General features: G+C 48.0%; 1 protein-coding gene and 1 long non-coding RNA gene across 2 annotated transcripts; one reads left to right on the top strand and one right to left on the bottom strand.

The window, feature by feature from the left end:
- Nucleotides 1–1,946: 1,946 nt before the first annotated feature.
- LOC146765306 (uncharacterized) lies at nt 1,947–5,788 on the bottom strand. The gene is made up of 3 exons (XR_014950189.1): nt 4,196–5,788; nt 3,835–4,053; nt 1,947–2,580 (listed from the first exon to the last, which is right to left on the bottom strand). It is a non-coding gene; the product is annotated as an uncharacterized LOC146765306 (long non-coding RNA).
- Nucleotides 5,789–5,993: 205 nt separating this feature from the next.
- Nucleotides 5,994–17,093, top strand: LOC110469156 (tubulin alpha-1 chain). Its single transcript, XM_021527662.2, has 5 exons — nt 5,994–6,048; nt 10,722–10,944; nt 13,860–14,008; nt 15,317–15,997; nt 16,705–17,093. Exons 1-5 carry the CDS (start codon nt 6,046–6,048, stop codon nt 16,996–16,998), a joined length of 1,350 nt encoding a protein of 449 aa, XP_021383337.1. The 5' UTR covers nt 5,994–6,045; the 3' UTR covers nt 16,999–17,093.
- Nucleotides 17,094–22,201: the final 5,108 nt, after the last annotated feature.

A 22,201-nucleotide genomic window follows, 5' to 3' on the forward strand; every position in this document is an offset into this window, starting at 1 on the left:
CAAAACCCCTGCAGGATGGGAACTGCTTGCCACAGTCACTCACTGCACCTCTGCCAGGTTCCATGGTCAGAAGGACCCCGCGACATGGTTGGTACAGATGGGAATGTCCCAACTCTGGGAACAGGAATGAGCTGGTCCCTGGTGCTGCTGCCTGACCAGCAGGGAGGGGAAGCTGCACAGTAAGAGAGATCTGGCTTTATGAGCAATTTTGGTTACCCACACTAAAAGAATTACAAAATGGTTTGGGTTGGAAAGGACCTTAAAGCTCATCTTGTTTCCACCTCTGCCGTGGGCAGGGACACCTTCCACCATCCCAGGGGACTCCAAGCCCTGTCCTGCCTGGCCTTGGACATTCCAGGCATGGGGCAGCCACAGCTTCTCTGGGCAACCTGGGCCAGGGGCTCCCCACCTTCACAGAAAGGAATTTCTCCCTGGTGTCCCATCTCTGCCCTCTTCCAGTGGGAAGCCATTCCCCCTCATCATGGCATTCCAGGCCCTTGTCCAAAGTCCCCCTCCAGCTCTCTTGGAGCTCCTTGAGGCACCGGAAAGAACTCTAAGCTCTCCCTGGAGCCTTTTCTTCTCCAGGTGAACACCTCCCCAAAAAAAGCCAATTAATTGCCCTAAAAGAGATACCAATACCAATTCCTCTAGCAGGGCAAGACAAGATATGTTTTCAGTATCTAAATCAAAAGTTAGTGTGGAGAAGACAAAATTTGTAGGCTAGGGACAGTTTACTTCCAGGTAACAAACTGAACCTGGTACAGGTTCAGGTAGCAAAGTCTGGCATCATTTGAGACACTGGCCAGCACAGACACAGCACCCCAGAACAGAGAGGCCATGTCCCAGTCGGTAAATTCCTCAGGAGGGCTTTGAATTCTAAATTAAAAACAACTGTACTTGCCAGAGAAGCTGTTTCAGCTTTGCCAAAAGGCAGGTGGAGGTTTGGTACTGCAGAGCAGCAGGGAAAGGCAGGAAATCAGCACTGAAAGAGTCTGGGCTGAAGCAATATTTAAAGTGAGCAGGGATGGAGCAGCCCCTGCTTGCAGAGAACAAAAAAATAGGGCAGGTAGTGAAGTCCAGGCTTGCAGGAGCAGGATTAAAACAGTTGAATGAACAAATAATCTAAGATTTAAAAGCAGAAAATGTATTTAAGGTCATTAACCAGGCTCTTATTTAAGGATTACCTCCAAGAAGCCACGTTAATAGCATGGTGAGGTTACAAAGTGATCAAGGGAGAGAATGCTGATATTAATCTTGCTCATGGAATGTTAATCTGTGGGCAGACACTGCTGCAAGTACTCCAATTATCATGGAAGGAACCTCACAAACAAAACCAGAGCCCAGCCCTTTGGGGTTCCACTCTGGCAACTCAGGCACATCCTGCCACTTAATTGGACACTCCCTGCGGGGGCAGGATCAGGTATAAACAGGGTTTAATCATATAATTAGAGCTATGCCTATTGCACATGTTCAGGTTCTGGAGACCTTCCTTTGTACAACTGCTCTGGCTATGCCTTCTGCCTTGTAATTCCTGTATTTAAGGATTCCCAGCCCATCTGGATCAGGACTGTTTAGAACAGGAATTAATTCAGTGCTAGTTATGAATAGTTTTCAGCTCTAAATGAAAGATTTATCTTGGCACCCAGCAGACATTCCCAAAACCCTTTTGGAGAATCCATGTCCTTCCATCAAGGTTTGGCCTGAGGTCAGTGGATTAAGCCTTCTCCTCGAATTGTTGCTCTCTTTGTTGCAATGCAGCAGTTGAGATAAAATGTGCAGGTCTGTGTGGTGAGATAGAAGGTTGTTGTGGTTTTCTATTCCCCAATTCAGTGTCTCCACCAAGACTCCCCCAAACCAGATACCTCTCACTGCCCCCCTTCCCCTCCACCTTCCTGCTCTCAGGAGGGGATGGCATTGAGAATTGGAGGCACAAAGGGTGCAAATCATGTGTTGATATAAGAACAATTTACTGGAAGCAGCGATGAGATAAGAAAACAACCAGTAATAACAACAATATTTATAACACAAGGTATAAGGCATCATTTATTTACATGGAAAACCACAACACCCAACAGTTTTTCCTGCCCACACCATGCTTTTCCCCCACCAAAAGGGAATGTCTCCCCTCAGGAAGGGGGAGTCCCTCACTTCCACCTTTCCACCCTGGCAGTGAAGTGCATGCTATGGAATAACAATCTGGACCCACCCACACGGCTCCAGGCCCTGCCCCTCATGGCTGCTGTGAAAAAATTTCACCCTGTCCTGGCTGAAACCAGGGCAAATGTGCAGGTCTGTGAGGAGATGAACATCCTGCTCTGCAGCCAAAGCCCAGCAATATGCACTGGGCTGTTGCTACTCTCTGGTGCATCCCAGGGGCACCTCCACCTGCACATCCCTCTCCTTCCCAGGGCCCTGCCCACACCACCCTGAGGCACACCAGAGGATTTGTCCCCACCCACCTGGGTTATGTAATTCTCCTTAGAAGAAAGAAATACATATTAAGGAAGTGGCTGCTGGAGTATGACACATCCCTTCAGCAGCTCCCAGCTGATGTCCAGGACCAGCTCCAGATCCTGCAATCTAAAATTGAAAATAATTAATAAAATCAAATATATTAGATACAGAAAGGGTCTTTCAGAGCCAGAGAATAAAACCCATCACTGAGGAGCAGGGCCCTGCTGAGGTACCCCCTGATCCAGCCTGCAATGGGCTGGTGTAAAGCTGGTGGCCATGGGATACAGCTAAAACCAGAGCAGGAAAACTCACAAACTCACTGCCCGCCCCCCCGTCCCCATCTGCCATGTTCCTGTGTAGGAACTGTCCAGACAGGCATCTGGGCTGGGTTATTTGGCCTCCACAAAGAGGCACTTGGAAGGGAGTGTCCTCTCCCTGCTGATCCAGTCAGAGAGGCCCTACCCTTCTGGAAGGAGCCAGGTCTAAAAGCCGGGTGAGTGCACAGGACTAAGGATGGATGTGTGAAACAGCATGGATTTGTACTTGGAGTGGAGGAGATGAACCTGAGCTCTGAAACAAGGGAGCTGTGGTGAAGCACTGCCCCCTGAGTGATGCAATTTGATGGCTTCACTCTCACACGTGCCCTCAGCAATCTTCACACTCTGTGTCCTGTGAGCTGGAGGTGAGGAGGAGCCAGGACCTCAGTCAGTACCAGCCAAAATGCAGGCAGCAAGCTGCCCTTGTCCATCTGAGTGCTGGGAAATGTGCATGGAACTCCCAGGTCATCCCAGGCACTTAGAGCAGGCAGGTGCAGGGTTAAGGCTGTCATGTTTTTGGGAATTCAATGTCAGAAGTGAATGTGCACACATTATTCACCCAATTCCTCTGAGAAAGAACAGAAAGCAAGAGCTGTAGAACTGTGCATTCAAAGAAGTTTCATCAAAGCTGCTGGAGAAGCCCCAGGCCCACAGTGCAGGTGCTGAGACTGTATCACAGATACACAGCTAGCCCAGAATTTTTGGAAGGTGTCATATTCACTGAACACATGGATTGCAGCCAAATCTGCACTTGGGGCTGTGATAGCATTACCAGGCACAGGGAAATCCTGGGGAAACAAAGAAACTTTTGCTGCTCACAGTACTGGTCTCCAGCAGGAAAAAGATTGTACTAAAGAAACCCCTGATAGCCCCTTGGATTTGATGTGACCGTTTAGTCAAACTGAATCAAAAGCATTTCAGGTCCCAAGGAATAGTTTCTGGGTGTGCAGCAGCACCAGCTTCTGTAGGACTGGGGGACTACTTCATAGTGCAGCAGAACAGAGCTAGACAGTGTTAAAGGAATAAAGTGGGGATTTATTAAAAAGGCCATCAAAGGACACACCTTGGGCAGTACAAGAGCCTGGCCGAGGCTACACCCAAGATGGACTCAGAGTCATAAGTTCTCTCACTTTTATAAGTTTTGGTCCATTTCCATACTGGGGTTAATTGTCCAATTACAGCTCCAGGTTACGAAGTCCCATCCTCCCAGTTTGCTCTTCTCAATTTGCTGTTGTTTACACTTTCAGGGCCTGAAGCTGCAATGGTGTCCTTGGTTCTGGGGCTGGAAAAGGATTATTTTGTCTAACTAAACTGTGAAGAGAACTTGCTGACACTCTATATTAATTTTAGAGTTATATACTAATGCAGTACAGAATCTGGAAAATATGAAAGCTAAAACTTAAGGCATCAGCCAAATAGCCCACCTGGTTTTCAGTCACACATTACACTTGGCATCATTCTTTGGAAAAACAATTATATCAAAGTTTTTTCCCTTCTTCCACCTCTGATCCTCTCTCAATCCTCCGATCCTTGCTTTCCAGAGTGCTTTTTGCCCTTCTTTCCTTTCAGGGTACACCCACACAGGTTTCATTCCATGCCTTGGGCTCAAATGATCACAATGGGGTTGATAACAGCAGGAGCAGCATCCTCAGCAGGTGTCAGTTCCCTGCCCTAGGAATCAGTCAGAGTGAGGGGGTTCATCCCTTCCCTCCATGTACAGATCCAGCCTGGCACAATTCCACCACACTCCCATTAAAAGTACCACCTTTATCCAGGCTGCTTGCAGGGCTGGAGATCTATACAGGAAGAGGAAAAATCACCCACTTTGTTATTGTTCAAAATTGTTTCACATCCCTCTCCTGCTGCAAAAATTCAGTTCAGTGCAGGAAGAAGGAATTTCCTGAAACTGAAGCTGTTGCTGAGGCCCTGAAGGATGGATGGAACTTCAGGTATCAAATATCAGACCTGCACACACAGCAGCTGCTTTTACCTAGGGAGTGAGTTCGGCAGTCGCAGGAATATTTCTGTTAATATAACTCTTAGGACATACCACAGGGTTTTTATGCTTCCCACTTCATATCCAACTTCAGCTGGAGTTTAAACACCAGATCTACACTGATTCCAGTAGAATCTATGTGGCTCTCCAGATGTGGCCCTTTAGCTTTGAGTCCTTTCCATTTTGTGACTCTTCATCCCAGTAATGGTACTTTTCACAGGCACTGGTGTCCCTGGTGACTGCAGCAGAGTTGCCTCCAGCCTCCTGGGACAGGGATTTGTCCACACCCCACTCTTTCAGCTCAGAGACAACACTCGGAGGTGCTGGAGGACCAGAGCCTCTGGGTGCCCACCGGGCAGATGTGTGGCTCTCAGGCTGTCTCCCAGCAGATCCCGGAGTGCCCATGCCTCGGTGCCAGCTCTGCCCGGGTGTTTCACGGGTGGCTCTCCCAGAGCTCAGTGCACGTAGCCGGGAAAAGGGAGAGTTCTCACCCAGGACACCCTTGGGTGGGAGGCCACGAGCGGCCGGGGCGCAGCGATCCCGGCACGGGCACGGCGATCCCGGCACAGGGCACAGTGATCCCCGATCCGGGCACGGCGATCCCCGATCCGGGCACGGCGATCCCGGCACGGGGCACAGTGATCCCCGATCCGGGCACGGCGATCCCGGCACGGGGCACGGCGATCTCGATCCGGGCACGGCGATCCCGGCACGGGGCACGGCGATCTCGATCCGGGCACGGCGATCCCGGCCCGGGCACGGCGATCCCGGCCCGGGCACGGCGATCCCGGCCCGGGCACGGCGATCCCGGTCCGGACACAGCGATCCCGGCACGGGCACGGCGATCCCGATCCGGGCACGGCGATCCCGGTCCGGGCACGGCGATCCCGGCACGGGGCACGGCGATCCCGGCACGGGGCACGGCGATCCCGATCCGGACACGGCGATCCCGGTCCGGACACAGCGATCCCGGCACGGGGCACGGCGATCCCGCCCTGAAGCAGAGCCTGAGGAGGAAGGTGCCGGCCTTCCGTGGCGGGAAGGTTAAACCCCGCCCCCTCCCCGCCCTTTGTTACGAATCAGCCAATAGTTCGTGCAGGATGGTGACAGACATTTCTGTCACCCAATGGCCTGCAGCTGAGCGCACGCCACGCCAATGAGCACAGTGCAGGGAGCCGACCGCCCCGCCCCCACTATATATAACGTAGCCCGGGGTGAGCCACCGCGGTTGCGGTGCTGCCCGGACACGTTGCGCGTCTGTTCCAGCGCTCCCGAGCCATGGTGAGTGGGGCGAGGGCCTGGCACAGCAAGGGTAGCCCGGCACCGCTCCGCGAGCTGCAGCGGTAATGGGGGGAACGGAACGGGTGGCAGGACGGCCGCGCCGGACCGCGGTGGGCAGCGGGTCTCGCTGCCCCGAGCCACGTCTCGTCCCGCGCCCTGTCGCTCCCGCCGTCTCGTCCCAAAATGGTGGCGGGCTCGTCGAGAACATGGCGGCCCACGGGACCCTAGCCCCGGCCGGCTGCAGCTCCGTGCCGGGGCCGTCTGTCCCTGCGGGCCGGGGCGGAGAGCCGCCGGGCTCCCGCTGCGGGTGAGGCCGGGGCTCCGCGCGGTGTGCGCGGCCCGCGGGGCCGGCGGGAGGAGCCCGGCCCACCGCCCTGGCTGCGGCCGAGGTGCCGCTCCCGCCCGGGGCTGTCCGCGGTGGGAGCGCCGGGGTTGGGCTGATGGGGAGAGTTCTGAAGGGCTTTGTGAGGCTGGCTGGCGGGAATGAGCTGGTAAATAGAGTCACCTTGATGGGCAGTCTGAAAGGTGTGGCGGGGCTGGGATGTTCCACAGGACAGGGTTCAGGTGCTGAGCTGGGCAGTACAGCTGGAGGCTGGGAAGGGCATGCGGCTCTTCTTTCCCGTAGGGGTGTTTGTCTAGCTACATCTCTGGAAAGAGATTGTCAGAAGGTTACATGGATTTACAAATGTAGCAAGACTGCTACTGTAGGCTTTGGATGTGTGGGAAATACTTGTTGTGCTGAAAATTATTGTAAGCTAGAGTATTGGTGGGATATGTTGAGGTCCTTACTCTTACCTTTTCCTTGGGGGCTGTTTATTGTACGGTTTTCAAATAAAGTCAAGTCAAGAGTTTGAATGCAGCCCCTGGTCTCTGCAAAGGATGCAGATTCCCTGGAGTCCCATCCCCAGGAAACAGTGTTCCTCCACATGGTGTGCTGATAAGCTTGGTCTGAGCTGGCACAGCCATTCTCAGGAAACTTGGCTTTCCATCAGCCTCAGCCAGGTGCAGCTGGACCTTGAGATCGTGCTGGGGAGTGCAGAGGACCTAGAGCCTGATCCAGCAGTGCCATGAGGGAGCTGGGGGGCTGCAGCCCAGCAGTGAGTGCAGCAAGGGACTGAGTCTGCAACTGCTGGAAGGGCAGTGGCAGGACAGGCCAGTGCCCTTCAGCTGGAGCACATCCTGTAGGGAAAGGAAACAGACTGAGCTGGAAAAATTCTGCCTGAAACTTTGTGATTGCAAATAACGTGTATAAGAGTGGGGAAAGCATTTAGTGTTAGATAAGTAAATAAGAGAGGATTCTGTAGTGGCTTGAATACAGCATTTACCAGTGCTGTCTGTATACATTTAATACTTATTCTGAAGCTCTTATCAGTGATGTGTGAAGGCCCCAAGCTATAGAGTGTGACAGTTCTCTTGCCTGTCATTCCAACTTGGAGCTGGTGCTTTTGGAATAAAATCTGAGCCTTGTTCTTTAGTATTCTTGTTGCTATGAAGAGGATATGTAGCACAAAATGTGCAGAGAATCTGTTAGTGTCTGACAAAGATCTGTGTTTCATTGAATAGCTACATACTGCTTAAAAGTCCTTAGTAGAGTTGTAGGAAAGCAGTTGAAAGAACTCTCAAAATAGGACTCACAGTAGCACCAGGCCAGGCTTTGTTACTGACCTCATCTAGCCAAGTTTTGAAAACCTCCAAGGATGGAGATCCTCTCCCACTTCTCTAGTGATATTTTTCAGGGCTGCACCATTCCACACGGGAGCCTTTTCCTAACACAAACCTGAGTCTTTCAGCAACCTCTGAGACTCTGACCTGGAGCCACCTGCAAAGCAGAGGGAAGCCTTCTCCTGTACTGGCCATGGTTTGCCTTACTGTGGGACATTCAGGCTCATTTCTGTGGGAACCTTCAGGATCTTTGCAGCAGGGCTCCCTCTCAGTTAGTGCTGTTTGTACTGGTGTAGACAGTCATTGCCCAATGTGTTGAACTTTGTATTTTGTCCTAGTAAACATACCATGGCTTAATGTGGCACCTGTAGCACCTGGTCTGTGGCTGTGTTGCCAAGCTGTAAATTCAGAGGTGGAAGGAACCCACAAGGGCCATTGACTCCAGCTCCTGGCCCTGCACAGGACACCCCCAGGAATTCCACTCTTTGCCTGAGAGGGTTGCATTCTGTCAGCCCTGGGGTTGTGACCACTGTCCTGGGGAGCCTGTTCCATTGTCTGATCACCCTCTAGGGAAAGCATGGTTTCCTCATATCCAGGCAAACCTCCCCTGACACAGCTTCCTTTGCATCCTGTCACTGGTCACCAAAAAGCCCTCTGCCTCTTTCTCATGAGGAAGCTCTAGATCATGATCAAATCTCCCCTTTTCTCCTGGCTAAACAAGCCAGGCCTTAGCTGCTCCACATACCCATCTTTTCTTCTTCACACACCCTCCATCTCTGTGGTGTGGTATAGTCCTTGCACACCCTTTCATTGACCTTTCCCACCTGCTTAGGAGCTTCTCTAGCAAGTCTTAGATCATTGGTAGGACTTCAGTCAGGTGAGGATCCAGTCTGACATGGTGGTCTGTGTTATTCTCCTGTCCCTCAGAAAAGTTTCAGGCTGTCCTGCTCTCCTAAAGGGATGTTCCCCGAGTTGCTGCCATGGTCTGGTCTCTGTGACATTGCAGCTGGCTTTCCTCTCTCAAGCTGTGCAGGTTGGCTGTGTGTTCTCAGCCATGGCAGCACTGGACAAGCTCAGTGCTTCAGCCTGGAGAGTGATGGTGTAATGGCTTTGGAAAGCAGTGTGGCAGCAGCTCTGAGTAACGCTGCTTGCAGAGGGGATGTGGGCTGGGCATCTGAATATACAGCTTGGATGGATGGGAGCTTAAAAACAGTTCAACTGTAAAGTGCTATACTTGAGAACAGGTGATTTTTTTTTTTTTTTTTTTTTTTTTTTTTTTTTTTTTTTTTTGACAAATACAAATTTCAATTTCATGGGGTTCCCAATGAGTTTGAAAGGACTGTGCTCCTGCTTTTCTGCATTGACTGTGGATGTGGACTAGGCAGTTCCAGGTCATAGAATCACAGAATGGTTTCTGTTGGAAGGGACCTTAGAGACCATCCAGCTTCATCTCTTCCACTAGACGGGTTGCTTCAAGCCCCATCCAACTGGGTCTTGGACACTTCCAGGGAAGGGACAGCCTTCTCTGAGCAGCCTGTGCCAGGGCCTCAGCAGCCTCACAGGGAAGAATTCCATCATAATGTCTAACCCTACTGCATTTTAAGGCTGTTTCCATTTGTCCAAAGTTGCTCTCCTGGAGCCCCTTTAGGCACTGGAAGGGGCTTTCAAGTCTCCCTGGAGCCTCCTCTTCTCCACATGAGCACCTCCAGCTCTCCCAGCCTGGCTCCAGAGCAGAGGGGCTCCAGCCCTTGCAGCAGCTCTGTGGCCTCCTCTGGGCTCGCTCCAGCAGCTCCAGCTCCTCCCTGTGCTGGAGCCCCAGGGCTGGAGGCAGCTCTGCAGGTGGGCTCTCACCTGAGCACAGGGGCAGAATCCCCCCCTGCCCTGTGCCCACGCTGGGGGATCAGCCCAGCACAGGGGGGTTCTGGGCTGCCCGAGCACGGGGCCGGGGCACGCTGAGCTTCTCATCCACCGACACCCCCGTGTCCTTCTCCCCAGCGCTGCTCTCTGTCCATTCTCTGTCTGGCCTGTACTTGTGCCTGAAAGTACTCCTGCTTATCCTGGAATTGCAGGGGACCAAATTGTACCATCCAGTCATAGGGTCTGAACATAGTTTTGGGTAACAGTCACATTAAACTAAAGTATATGTAGGCTCTTCTAGAATGTGCTTTACTGACATTCAAAACTAGATGTTGCATATAAAATGCTACAGATGCACCAGGAGTTTGGAGATGTTTCTATTATGGTTTGGTTTTTACCATTTGAAGTCCTGTGCTGCAATATTAAAGAAACTGGGTTTATGCTCTGGACATCAAAGGGAACTTGGGAATCCATAAATGGGTAGGAACAGATAATTTTGCTGCCATCAACTGTTTTCTACATGGCTTTCATGAGGTAGTTTTATCTGGTGTTGAGGAGTTCAGTACCTTGTGTACAGCAGTGTGGTTTGAGGCCTGATGGGTCTGTATTTAGAAGGGTTATGAAGGGGTTTGTTAGGCAAAGCCTTTCCTTCGGAGTGACAAAGTATCCTCAAGGGATCTGGAGAATATGGATTTGTGTACATTAAATGAAGTGCTTCTGGATCAGTGGAGGATTTTGCTGCCTCTGGTGGATGTGCTCCTGGAGCTGGGGTCTGGGTGTTGCTCTACTGGACACTTAGGCAAGCAAGTGGTGTGATCATCAGCTTTTCTAAATATTTGGTTTGGTATGAAGAGAGGAATTGCCTGAAGAACTTGAGTGAGTTGATCAGACTCTTCCTCTCTGATTGAAGACTAACAAAAGAGGGATGAGCTTGTAAAAATTATAATCTCCAAAAGGGTTTTTCTGGGTGGAGCCGATGAGGTCTCAAAGGGGCTTTTGTGTCCCGTTGTGTTTTGTGCCAAATGCCCCCCACACCAAAACAATAAGGGCAATGTTTTAATGGCTTTGCGGACTGGCAGTCCCCCGGCTGTGCTGAGCCGGTGCTAAACAAGGGCAGTTCTGTTTGTGCTGAGTGATGCGTTTCTGTCCCGCAGCGCGAGTGCATCTCCATCCACGTGGGGCAGGCGGGCGTGCAGATCGGCAATGCCTGCTGGGAGCTGTACTGCCTGGAGCACGGCATCCAGCCCGACGGCAACATGCCCAGCGACAAGAGCATCGGCGGCGGGGACGACTCCTTCAACACCTTCTTCAGCGAGACGGGCGCGGGGAAGCACGTCCCGCGTGCGGTCTTTGTGGACCTGGAACCTTCAGTCATCGGTAACAGACCCGTGCGAGGCGCTGGAGAGTGTTGCCACGTGTTATTGCCACATAAATACTTGAGACTATCGATTTTTGCCTAAGGGATCCATTCCTCTAGTCCTAAAAAATGCTTTGGGGCTTTAAGTTTTTAGTGCATGAAGCTTACCTACACCTTTCTAGTGGTGGAAAATACCTGGATTTATTTTCATTGAGACTGGCAAATGTGCTCTGTGGGGTTTTCAAGAATTTTAGCCTTACCTTCTGCCAGGCTGTGGAGTTAAATGGGTCTCATTAACATGCTTTGTGCTTTTGCTGTGCAAGGAGCAGTTATAGCCCATTGGAACAGTACGGTATAATCTGTGCTGCTGTAGAACCTCTTTAAGATACACTATATATCATTAGGAAGATTCCTTATTGTACACAGGAATGATTGCTGTAGTTTTGCAAAGCAATTTGTGGAAGCTGAACAGGGCTTGCAGAAATGAGTGCCCATAGCTGGCCTAAATTCAGGGACTTCTGAACATGAACTTCAGCTTCCTGTTGCCTTATCTTTGAGAAACAAAGATAAGGCATTTTCTACTCCTGAAAATGTGTTCTGTTCCAAGCTCTGGCAACACTGGCTCTTGGTGTTCAGATGTGGTCCCATGTAACAGCTATTGACCAGTCTTCCATCTTGGGGCAGTAGATGCACTGTCAGCTCAGTGTGAGCTCCTGGTTTCACAAGACCTTCATCCCTTGGTGTCAGGAATCCTGGCTTTCCTCTCACCAGTGTATGCCAGAAGTAATTCTTCTGGAGCTGGTTTTTGGCTGTCTTGCCTCCAGTAGAGATTTGGTGCTGTTATAGCAGAGGTCTGTGTTGCCTGTGCTTATGCAGTTGCTGTGTTTTATCTTTCTGCAATACAGAGTTGGGGAAATTTTTGACTGCTCAGGCTACTCCTCTGTGCCCAATCCATGGCTCTTCTGTAATTTCTGTTCAGTGTAACACACCAAACCCCTTCTTGTGGCTAACATAGCAAATGAACCTCTCAGGGGAGCAGAAGGCTGTGTGGCTGTTTAAGGGTGGAAGTGCTGGTCTGTAACTTTGAAATGAACCCAGGCGTCCTTGGCCATACACTAATATTCCCAGGAGCTGTGCAGGTCTGGCTTTTTTGAGCCCTGTGGCTGTTGCCTCCTCTGCACTGGCCAGGTGGTGGCTCTGAACAACCAGGAACAGCTCAGAAATGAGATGAGGGAGAACAGGTGGCAAATCAGGGCAGAGGAGCTGGTGAGTCTTGGAACAAATGCCAAAAGTAGTGAGTGTTCCAGTGCTTGTTGGTGAGGTGTAGTGTGGAGAGATAGGCAACATTGGTAATACTCAAAGTTAGGGCTTTTTGTTAAAGGTTACATCGTGTTCCTTTCTGGGAAATAATGTTACTCCTCCCTGGCTAATGTGAAAATTAATGCCCCAGTTTCCTGGGCAGGGCTCATGAGTCTCCCCATTCATGCAGCAAGTCCCTGTGCACTGAACTTAGGAAAAACCCATCTTTGTGCATGCAGCAGCTGTGCAGCTGCCATGTGTGTGCACAGGGATTTCTGTCCTTCCAGATCAGTGCTGGTCTTGCAGAAAGCAGCAGGATGGTGGATATGCACCACCTCTGTTGAATGTGGAGGTAAAATACCATCAAACTTTCCACCACAAAATAGGGCAGTGACATCTGGGAATTCAACACAAGTGTCTTTAACGGTCTACCCCAAATAGACTTGAAAACATGAAGGATGGGGCAAGCTGGTTTAGCTGTCCCCTCACCTAAGTCCTTTGTTCCAGGCACACTTTTGTGGTCCAGTGACTGATCCTCTGAACTCTACAAGTTTTGTTACTTCCTGAGGACCATCCTGGCTCATGTTACCCCTGTCTGCATAGGATAAAGAATCATTTTATTCTGGTTCTGTATTTTTCCCTTATTACTCGTATTTGTCCCTTGTAATGTGGAATGGTTGGAAGTCTTGGACACATGGCTATTTGAGATTATAAAGTTTTCCAAATTGTTTTTATTTTGATGCAATCCTAGAAATATTTTAGACTATTGGATTGCAGACTGGAGTGGGAGCTGCTCAGCCTAAACTGGTTTAAATGCTAGTTATATGTTTGTCTTAAGCTTTACTTATATTTGTCTTGCTTGTTCTGTTTCAGATTAATTAATGCAAGCAGGCAACCTCAGCTGTAGTTACTAAATCTCTCTGCTGTCCACAGCTGATTTAAATTAAAGAATGCAATACTGCAATAGCACACAACTCAAGAGTGGTTTGAGCTAAACCAGAGACAAAGCTCTGCTGAGTGTCTTTGTACCTTTCTGGTAGGACAGAGCTTTAGCCTACTGGGTGTTAGTGCATATTTCTGGGAACTAGTGGCTCTAAATCCATCTCCAAATGTATAACTGCTGGGGCATGTGTGTGCTACAGCTTACAGCTCAGGGTTTAGATAATTGCTCTAAGAGCATCTCCTGTTCCTTCTCTACCTTTGGCAGAAAATACAGTGAAAAGAAAGGGACATGTTAGCTGAGTTGGCTCTTCTTGCCCACAGAAGCATCCTGGAGGGATTGGGAAGTGAAGGGGAAAAATGGGATTTCAGCTGCTGGGCTGGAAAATGGGCCTTAAGTTGTCTTAGAGTGGAAAAATGTTTCTGCTGTAGTCCAGTTTTTAATTACTCTGACAGGTAAAAATTCTAAACCTTGGTGTAAAATAGAGCAGTTTCCTAAGCAATAACTTAATTTTTTCTTAGTTATTTAGCATTTGGGCTGTAGGAAGTAATTTACTGATTGATAGTTGCTTTTTATCTGTAAAGGTTTAAGTACATTATTCTAGACACCCCTAGAAGTTTGAAAAAGCTGGTCTATATAGAAAATTTACTTAAAATATTTATATAATATAATAATATACATCTTGTCTCTCCCCAGATGAAGTTAGGAATGGGACATACCGGCAGCTCTTTCATCCTGAGCAACTGATATCTGGTAAAGAAGATGCTGCAAATAACTATGCTCGAGGTCACTACACAGTTGGGAAAGAGATAATTGATCTTGTTCTAGAGCGTATCAGGAAGCTGGTAAGAGTCCTCTTCACTGCAGGCTCTGAAACATCTGTTGTACAGGATTTGGAAATGAGGTTATCAAATACATAAACTGTGCTTTAATTTCTTTGTGGCATAAGAATCTATGGACTTAATCTGCATCTGGTTTTATTCTTAGCCAGCTGACAATGGCTGGATTTTTCCTGTCAGATATGGCTTTCAAGTGGCCTAAAATGCTGATGAGGTGCCTAAAACTTCATATATAGTTTCATGTTTAGAAAGTCAGAACCAAAATTATGATTTGCATAGCTCCTGCTGGAGAAGGATTGGTCTCTGGCTGTGGCTCTTTCAAGGTATTTAAAATAAGAGTGCTTGCCTCTGTTGTTTGGACTACTGTTTGCATTTCCTGCTATTGTGATTTCTGGATAAATTTTATGGTAATAACAATAGAAAAGGAATGAATCTCAGTAAGCTGGGATGTTTCAGCTTCCCCAGTACTTCAGTCATGTGGCAAACTTATGAAGGGGGCAGTTTAAGAGGTTCAGGTTCCCTGTTTAGAGCTGTTAAGCATGTCCATTACCCAGTCTGTGTCACAAAGACAGGAATTCTCATTGCACAAAACCCAGGTGCTTTGATATGGAATGCTGACTGAGTCTTACTGTAAAGTTCACCTTTTGCAGATTACAACTGGACTTATTCTCTACACTTGACTGCCACAGTCTCTAATTAAAGCAATGATAAATTTGGAGCAGGATTTACTTTGACCTGAAAACAGTCATGATTTCTTTGTACAAGCTGTTGGCAGTCCCTGTTAGTCCTGGGAGCTGAGCATCATGTGGCACCTCTTTGTGAGGACAGAGCTGTCTTGTTTTGTCTCCTGAGTGGAGTGAATGGGACTGGCACTGTAATAGGCTGTGACAGCTCACTTCCCTGAGCGGAGATACACACTTGGCACTCGTACAGCATTGGAACAGTAGCTCTGGGATGGGGGATTGCTCCATTTTTGTGCAGACAGAGAATACCAAGTAACTGTAAGGGATAGATTGTGTGTAGGTCTGAATATTCCTGCCTTTCTTGCTCATTGTTAATGGCCCCAGCTGAGAATTGGGCATAGAAGGAATTTTAAGCTAGCAATTTTAAGTGGTTGCCATCCAATATGAAGGGGGTTTAAACCAGCCAAGAATGCTGCTTTTGTTGGGTCTTCTCCTTGATTCTTGGTGGATAAATTCTGTATTTCTGAAACTTGAACTGTTGGTGTGTGTCAATTCAGAGCTGTTTTTCTTGAGCTTGACTGGGGATTCTTAATGCACACAATGTCTTGAACACCTGTATTTTCTCTTTCAGTCAGATCAGTGCACTGGCTTGCAGGGCTTCCTGATTTTCCACAGCTTTGGGGGAGGGACTGGATCTGGTTTCACCTCTCTGCTGATGGAGCGCCTCTCAGTTGACTATGGGAAAAAATCCAAGCTGGAATTCGCCATCTACCCTGCACCTCAGGTCTCAACAGCTGTTGTGGAGCCCTACAACTCCATCCTGACCACCCACACCACGCTGGAGCACTCTGACTGTGCCTTCATGGTTGACAATGAGGCCATTTATGACATTTGCCGTAGGAACCTGGACATTGAACGCCCAGCCTACACTAACCTCAATCGCCTCATTGGTCAGATAGTTTCTTCCATTACTGCTTCCCTTAGATTTGATGGTGCCTTAAATGTGGATCTTACTGAATTCCAGACTAACCTGGTGCCTTACCCTCGTATCCACTTCCCGCTGGTGACGTACTCGCCGATTATTTCGGCAGAGAAGGCTTACCACGAGCAGCTGTCCGTGTCCGAGATCACCAACGCCTGCTTCGAGCCCTCCAACCAGATGGTGAAGTGCGACCCGCGGCACGGCAAGTACATGGCGTGCTGCATGCTGTACCGCGGGGACGTGGTGCCCAAGGACGTCAACGCTGCCATCGCTGCCATCAAGACCAAGCGTAGCATCCAGTTTGTGGACTGGTGTCCTACTGGATTTAAGGCAAGTCTCAGTTCCACCATGATTTCTCAGATTCCTCATTCACTGTCCTGGGTGTTGGGTGCCATTTGTTGCAATGTTGCAGGGTGGTAGAAATGCTGCAACCTCCCTCAAAATGTCTCTTTCAGAAGGCACGCAGAGTAAGGCCACAAGAACAACCATTTCAAGTCCATGCACACACACACCACAGATAGCTCAGCAGAGGAAAGGCAGGAAGGGTCTTTGTGTGATGTATTCCAGCGAAGGTTTATTGCATCCACCACGCCAAAGGGATCAGGGACAAAGACACAACCGTGTGCTGTGCACAGGCAAGTGTGGGGACAGTGGCCAATGACCTGAGGGCATAGGGGCAGGACAAAGGGCAGCAACCTGTAAAGGGGCATGAGGGATGAACATTTGGGGTGGGCAGGGTCAGCTGGCCAATGGGGAAGCAATCTAGAGTGGCAATAGTGCTGCAGAGCACCATGGGGGAAGTCTTCTCTTTCAGCCTAGGTGGGGAAAACTCTATGGTATGTTCCCACAATGGAGTGTATTTGCTCTGAGTTGTTCTGTAGGTACCTGTTTTGTTTTCTGAGATGCGGAGATTTATGTTCTCATGCATGGCTGTTTTGTGAGTGACAGATTATAATCATCTCCTGTTGTCTGACTTTAATAATTGTCATTGTCAAACACCACAAAGAAACTCATGGTCTCTTCCACCTCTCCTGTAGGTTGGCATCAATTACCAGCCCCCCACAGTGGTTCCTGGGGGTGACCTGGCCAAAGTCCAGCGGGCAGTCTGCATGCTGAGCAATACCACAGCCATTGCTGAGGCTTGGGCTCGCCTGGACCACAAGTTTGACCTGATGTATGCCAAACGTGCCTTTGTTCACTGGTATGTTGGAGAAGGGATGGAGGAGGGGGAGTTCTCAGAGGCTCGGGAAGATTTGGCTGCACTTGAGAAAGATTATGAAGAAGTGGGCACAGACTCGATGGATGGAGAAGATGAAGGAGAAGAATATTAAATCCAACAGTGAATTTCAAATCTGCCATTTTACTGTCTCTTTAGTAGCAATGTAAATCATGTCAACTGATTGGAATAAACTTCTTTAATCAAGCACTTCAGCAGTGTCCAAACTAGTGTACACTCATTAACTACATGCAGTCAGGAGTCCAAGAGATGGAATTCCTTTCTGAAGAAAGTAGCTGAAAAAATAACCATGCTATAGTTCAGTCAGTCCTTTCCTTAAGGCACTGCTACTTGAAGAGCTATTAGTGCCCAGAACATGAGACTAGAATGAGCTGGAGCTTTTTCTGGAAGGTGTTAGGTATATTTTTTTCCAAGACCCTAGAGCCAGTGTCACAAGAGGCAAAAGGAGCTGTGTTACCCATAAAAGATGCAAGACCTTCAAAACTGAAGGCTGTTTGGGTTAGTTGTCTCCTATTGTTAGAGAGGACCAGTAACTTAGAGATACAGTAACTTGGATGGGGAGGAGATGGCCAGGAAGGGTGTGCCATAGCATGATGGACCTGCCACTGTAGCCAGAGCCTGAGCAGTGGTTGCCCTTGTGTTGCTGTGCCCTCCCACAGAAGGAACTGGTGTCCCTGTCTGCAGCTCTCTAGGGTCAGACTTCATCTGAAGCTGTCTGGAGAAAAGTCTCTGGGTTAACTGGCACAATTAAACATCTTAGTTTCCCCTGTAACTAAGTCTTTTGCAGAAGAAATTATTCCATGGGTTCAGATATGAATGCTGCCATCCTTTTGTGTAAGCTGATGGAACAGGAGAGGATTTGGCTAATCAGGTTTATCTTCAGATGTGAACAGCCTCTGTCTGAAACCTTCTGCATCTACTTAGTGGGGGCCTGGGCACACAGTGAGCCACAAAACAAATAAATTTGTTGTTGTAGAGCTGGATAACTGAGGAATCTCCCCCACAGCAATGCCAAAGGTAGAATAGTTAAATCTTAAGATTGAATACTGAATGTGATTACAGGATACCAAAGTCTGAGTCTAAGATGAGATTTGGGCTGGAGAATTCTCCCCATCCAATTTCAAACTCGCTCATATTCCTTCTGATTTAATAGCAGACCATGATTCAGGCCAAGCCTTGAAATCTGTTAGTTGCAGATATGCACACCTGCTGGACAGGAGTCTCAGCTGAAGTGTGTGAGATTCCTGAGCTCCCTTTTCATGGAAGCTTCAGTGTTCAGGTAATGCTGCAGTATCTGACATCCCCTCACAAAGTGGTGTCGTTTTCCTGGTCCCAGTTGGCTGAACTTGTTCTAGGTGGGGGTGTCACCTGTAATTTAGAGTACTAGACTGCTGCTGTTGATGGAAGGTCCCAGAACAACCTGGTTTGTGAGAGCAGACTGGGAATTGCTTTGGCTTCTCTTGTCCTGGATCACTCAGTGGTTTTTTTAGCTATTGTGTTGAGTCAATCTGATTTAGAGCTGGAAGTTACCCGTTTTACAAAGATGGGGAGAACAGTCTTAGTGCTTTATCTCCTTGATGGTTGTCTCAGACAGTCAGCCCTGCTGTTGCACAGGATGTGTGGCAATCACACCTCCTGCCATTCAGCACAGCTAAGTGTGGCCAGTGTTTCAGTGAGTTTCTCATTTGTTTTTCCTTGCGGTTTTATGTTCCAGGGTAGACATAACAGTCATTAATTTGAAGTCCTTCTTCAAATTCATGACTTATTTTCCTGCTTACTGGTTGATTAAGCAAATGTGTTTGGTGGGGCCCAGGGACAGACACATCCATTCCAGTCAGAATGAGTCCATGTTGGCAGTTATTCAGGTTTTAATGGGATGGCAGTTCCCAGAGAGAAACGTGCACAGGGCTGTTTGGTGCCATGCAAGTGTCAGGTTTTCACCCTGAGCATCCTGTATTGCCAGCAGATCATGGAGAGTGCTCTGTGCCACGAGTGCAGCAGCATGATTTCCCTTGGAAGTTAATTGTATTGGAGTTGTGGGTTTCTGAACTGGCATTTAGTGGGGTCTTTTAGCAGTGATCTGGCTTTTCTGTGAGGAATTTGGTTCCATTGAAGCTTGGCTTACTCCTGCGAGTAGTGTCTGGTTTTTACTGCAGTGGTGGATTACTAGTATAGGGGCCACTTCCTCTGCGGTGGGAATTGGCTCATGATGTGTCTGTTTGATCCAGGCGTGTACAGTGCTGAGGCTGTGCAGGGCACTCAGCAGCCATGTCAAATCCTTGTGCATATGGAATGCTGAGCTCTGAAAGCCTGGGAATCCCAATTTGTGCAGGCATTTGATGAGAAGCATTATGGTTTTAATTTTTAAAAGTTACTTTTTTAAAAAGTAATGTTACTTAGAGAAGATGTAATCTGCAACATGATGGGTGGAAGGTTTCACAAGAGATACTCTGTCACCTGGTAGCCATGGGACTGATGCTGAAAACATATTATACATTTTCAGCCTACATCATACTTGAAGCTTCATCATATCAGTATTAAGAAACCCTGTTGCTTTAGCTAGTGGGCAGCTGCTCTCTGTGTAGGCATGTGCATGCTGAGCTAAGATAAGATGGGTTTTTCTCAGATATGAAGCCAATTACAGCAGGAAAATCCTGCTAAAACTGCTCTTGCTTCAGTGAGCTGCAGAAATCCTTAAACATGTTCTAATTACTGACTCTATGGGTGCATTAGCAAATGTGTGGTTCATCCGCTTCCTGAAATGTAGAGGAGATCTTGCACTGAATTAAAATTTGAGTGTAAGAGTGTGAACTTCTGAAACTTGCAGAGGCTGATGTTAGCTGTCACTTTAAGGAAATTGCTTGCTTTGCACTCTGAAAGCCTTTCTCTAATTCTATACTTAAGGTGTTGTTTTGTTTGATAAGAAATGCCCATACTTGTGCTTTGCGTAGTCATGTGCCTGTTTGCACTGGCAAAAGTGCAGGCATTATCTAGTGGTAACTAAATATACCTTTACCTGTGTGGTGACACAGCTTTCTCCAGTATTGAGATTGGCAATTAATAGATCTCACCTGACAGAATAACTTGTGTGAGTCATGAGGTGGAGGAGGAGGAGGAAATGAGTTGGAGCCATGGCGGTCACTGTGAACTTTGTTGTAAATTCTGCTGTTATCTGTAAGATCTGTTCTAAGATGGCTCTGGTGCTGTTCCAGGAGAATGCAATGCAGCAGAATTTGATTTCCACCCACTCTGCCCTCTGAAAAAGCATATGAATCGCCTTTAATGTTCTAATATCTGTATTATATATATAATTATGTACATTTCTAATTTCTATAGTAAGCATGCCACAGTATAATTGTATGATAAAAATCTCCTTTGGGCAGCAGAGGTAACATAAGCCCACAGCTACACATGCCTCTGCCTCCTTACTACAGATAAATTGATCTCAAGTAATATCAGAAAGAAATGTTGTGCCTCAGATACTTAAAATTCTGTCAAATAGGCAATGCTCACCCATTCATTCATTCCATTACTTTATGTCCACTTACAGGAGCACATTTAAACAATTTTTGGTTGTTTTGTTCCAGGCCATCAGCCTTGCTAGGTCTGTTGGCATTCCTGTTTGCACCCTGCTCCACACTGGCAAGTCCCCCAGCAAGACAAGCCAGGCTGGCATGGTTCTGTACTGACTCTGCTTTGCAGTCCAGTCCCTGTGAGCACTGTAACAGCAGAGCTTGAGAGCTGCAGCAGTGCTGCTGCTGTGCTGCCCTGTGGCTGCACTGCCTCTGGCCTCCAGTGCCTGTGTTCTGCCAGATAAACCTGTCTGCCTTTGCAGCAGGCCGTGGTTTCCTGTGTGTAGGAGATGCAGCGTGGAAACAAAGCTGCCATGGTCACTATTTATAGTGCAGAGCTATTTCAGTGCAGGGGGGTGGGCTTTTCACTGGCCTTGCTCAAGTTTTGTGGCAACAGAAAGGAAGGGACCTTAAAGCTCATTTCACTCCACCCTCTGCCATGGGCAGGGATGCCTTTCACTATCCCAGGGTGCTCTAAGCCCAGTCCAACCTGGCCTTGGACACTTCAGGGCTTTGAAGTCACGTTTCTTTTGTAACTCCAAAAGGTTTAGGAAGAAAGATGAGTCTGGTACTAAATGTGGAGATGTCATATCCTGGATAAGGGGCTGTGAGCTGCTATGGCTGGGAAAACAGTCTTCTGTCAGGAAAAAGATACTGAATTAGGTGACTCCTGATCTTGCCTGTTTTGTTAAGTTTATAGGGAATTGCTTAAAATAAAAAAGTGTTTTCTTTTGAACTCCAAAAACAAGGACTGGGTTTATAAGTAAATTCAGCAGTAAAGAGCTGCAGAACAATTTTCCATCATATTACATGACTCCCTGGAAGGGCTGGAGGGGTTTCTCTCTGTGCTGGGGAGGTGATAGTGATTAATCCCTTGGCTCTCTGGGTTTGAACTAGAAAGAGGACTAACTGTGTAACTTCAGGCTGTGCAGAGACTTTGATCTACAGATTTCTCCTAAAAGTTGGGCAAGTAGATTAAAGATGTGGAGTCTCAACTGGCTGTTAATGGGGAAAGGAATGAGAACATGAGGAAATGGGAAAGGTTACATTGCTCTGAAGTTTTGTAGGTGTTAGCTGACAAGATGCTGAGAATACCAGGATGGTAAATAAAAAAAAAAAAGGGCAAGAATCACATGAGGAGTGGTGCTATCTGTGGAGCTTTTCAGTGAATTGAGTCAGTTAAACCCTGGTCTCCATCGTTCTGCTGTCATGTCCTTGTTCCTTGGCTTTCTGCAGACCCTCCTTTGTATGGTGAGCTTCATGTGATATAAAACATGTTGAGTTGTCTAAAGGTATTCTTAGATCTTTGGCTACTACCCTGTTTTCTCATCCTTCCAGCCAACTTTCAGGAGCAGGTTTCCCACTTTTTCTGCAGCATTATTTTGTTTTCCCTGGTCTCTGTCAGGAGCTTGGAGTACTTGGGCACAAAACCATAAAGTCTTCTTTTCAAACGTCTGCTAGAAAACAATAGCTGTAAATACTAAGTTTGAAGATTCAGAAAACATTCTGGGAACATTTAGGAATTATTTTTTTCTAATGCTGAACAGTTAATTAGAAATTCAGAGAGACTTGGGAGGTCTTAAGTGAATTACTCTATGAGAAAAAAAGGAGGTGGATCTGAGTCCCTTTAAAATGAAGCATTGCAGCCCATTGGATGTGCTCATCCTGGCTTTAAGAAGTATTCCAGACTTCTGTGTGACACAAGTGTATGAGTGGTCTCTCAAT

This window comes from Lonchura striata, chromosome 26 (genome assembly GCF_050655825.1).
Source record: "Lonchura striata isolate lonStrDom1 chromosome 26, ASM5065582v1, whole genome shotgun sequence".
NCBI lineage: Eukaryota > Metazoa > Chordata > Aves > Passeriformes > Estrildidae > Lonchura > Lonchura striata.

Coding starts and splice junctions, on each gene's coding strand:
- LOC110469156 (XM_021527662.2), top strand. Junction 14,009..15,316: donor TAGAGCGTATCAGGAAGCTG/GTAAGAGTCCTC, acceptor TTTCTCTTTCAG/TCAGATCAGTGCACTGGCTT. Junction 15,998..16,704: donor GGTGTCCTACTGGATTTAAG/GCAAGTCTCAGT, acceptor CCTCTCCTGTAG/GTTGGCATCAATTACCAGCC.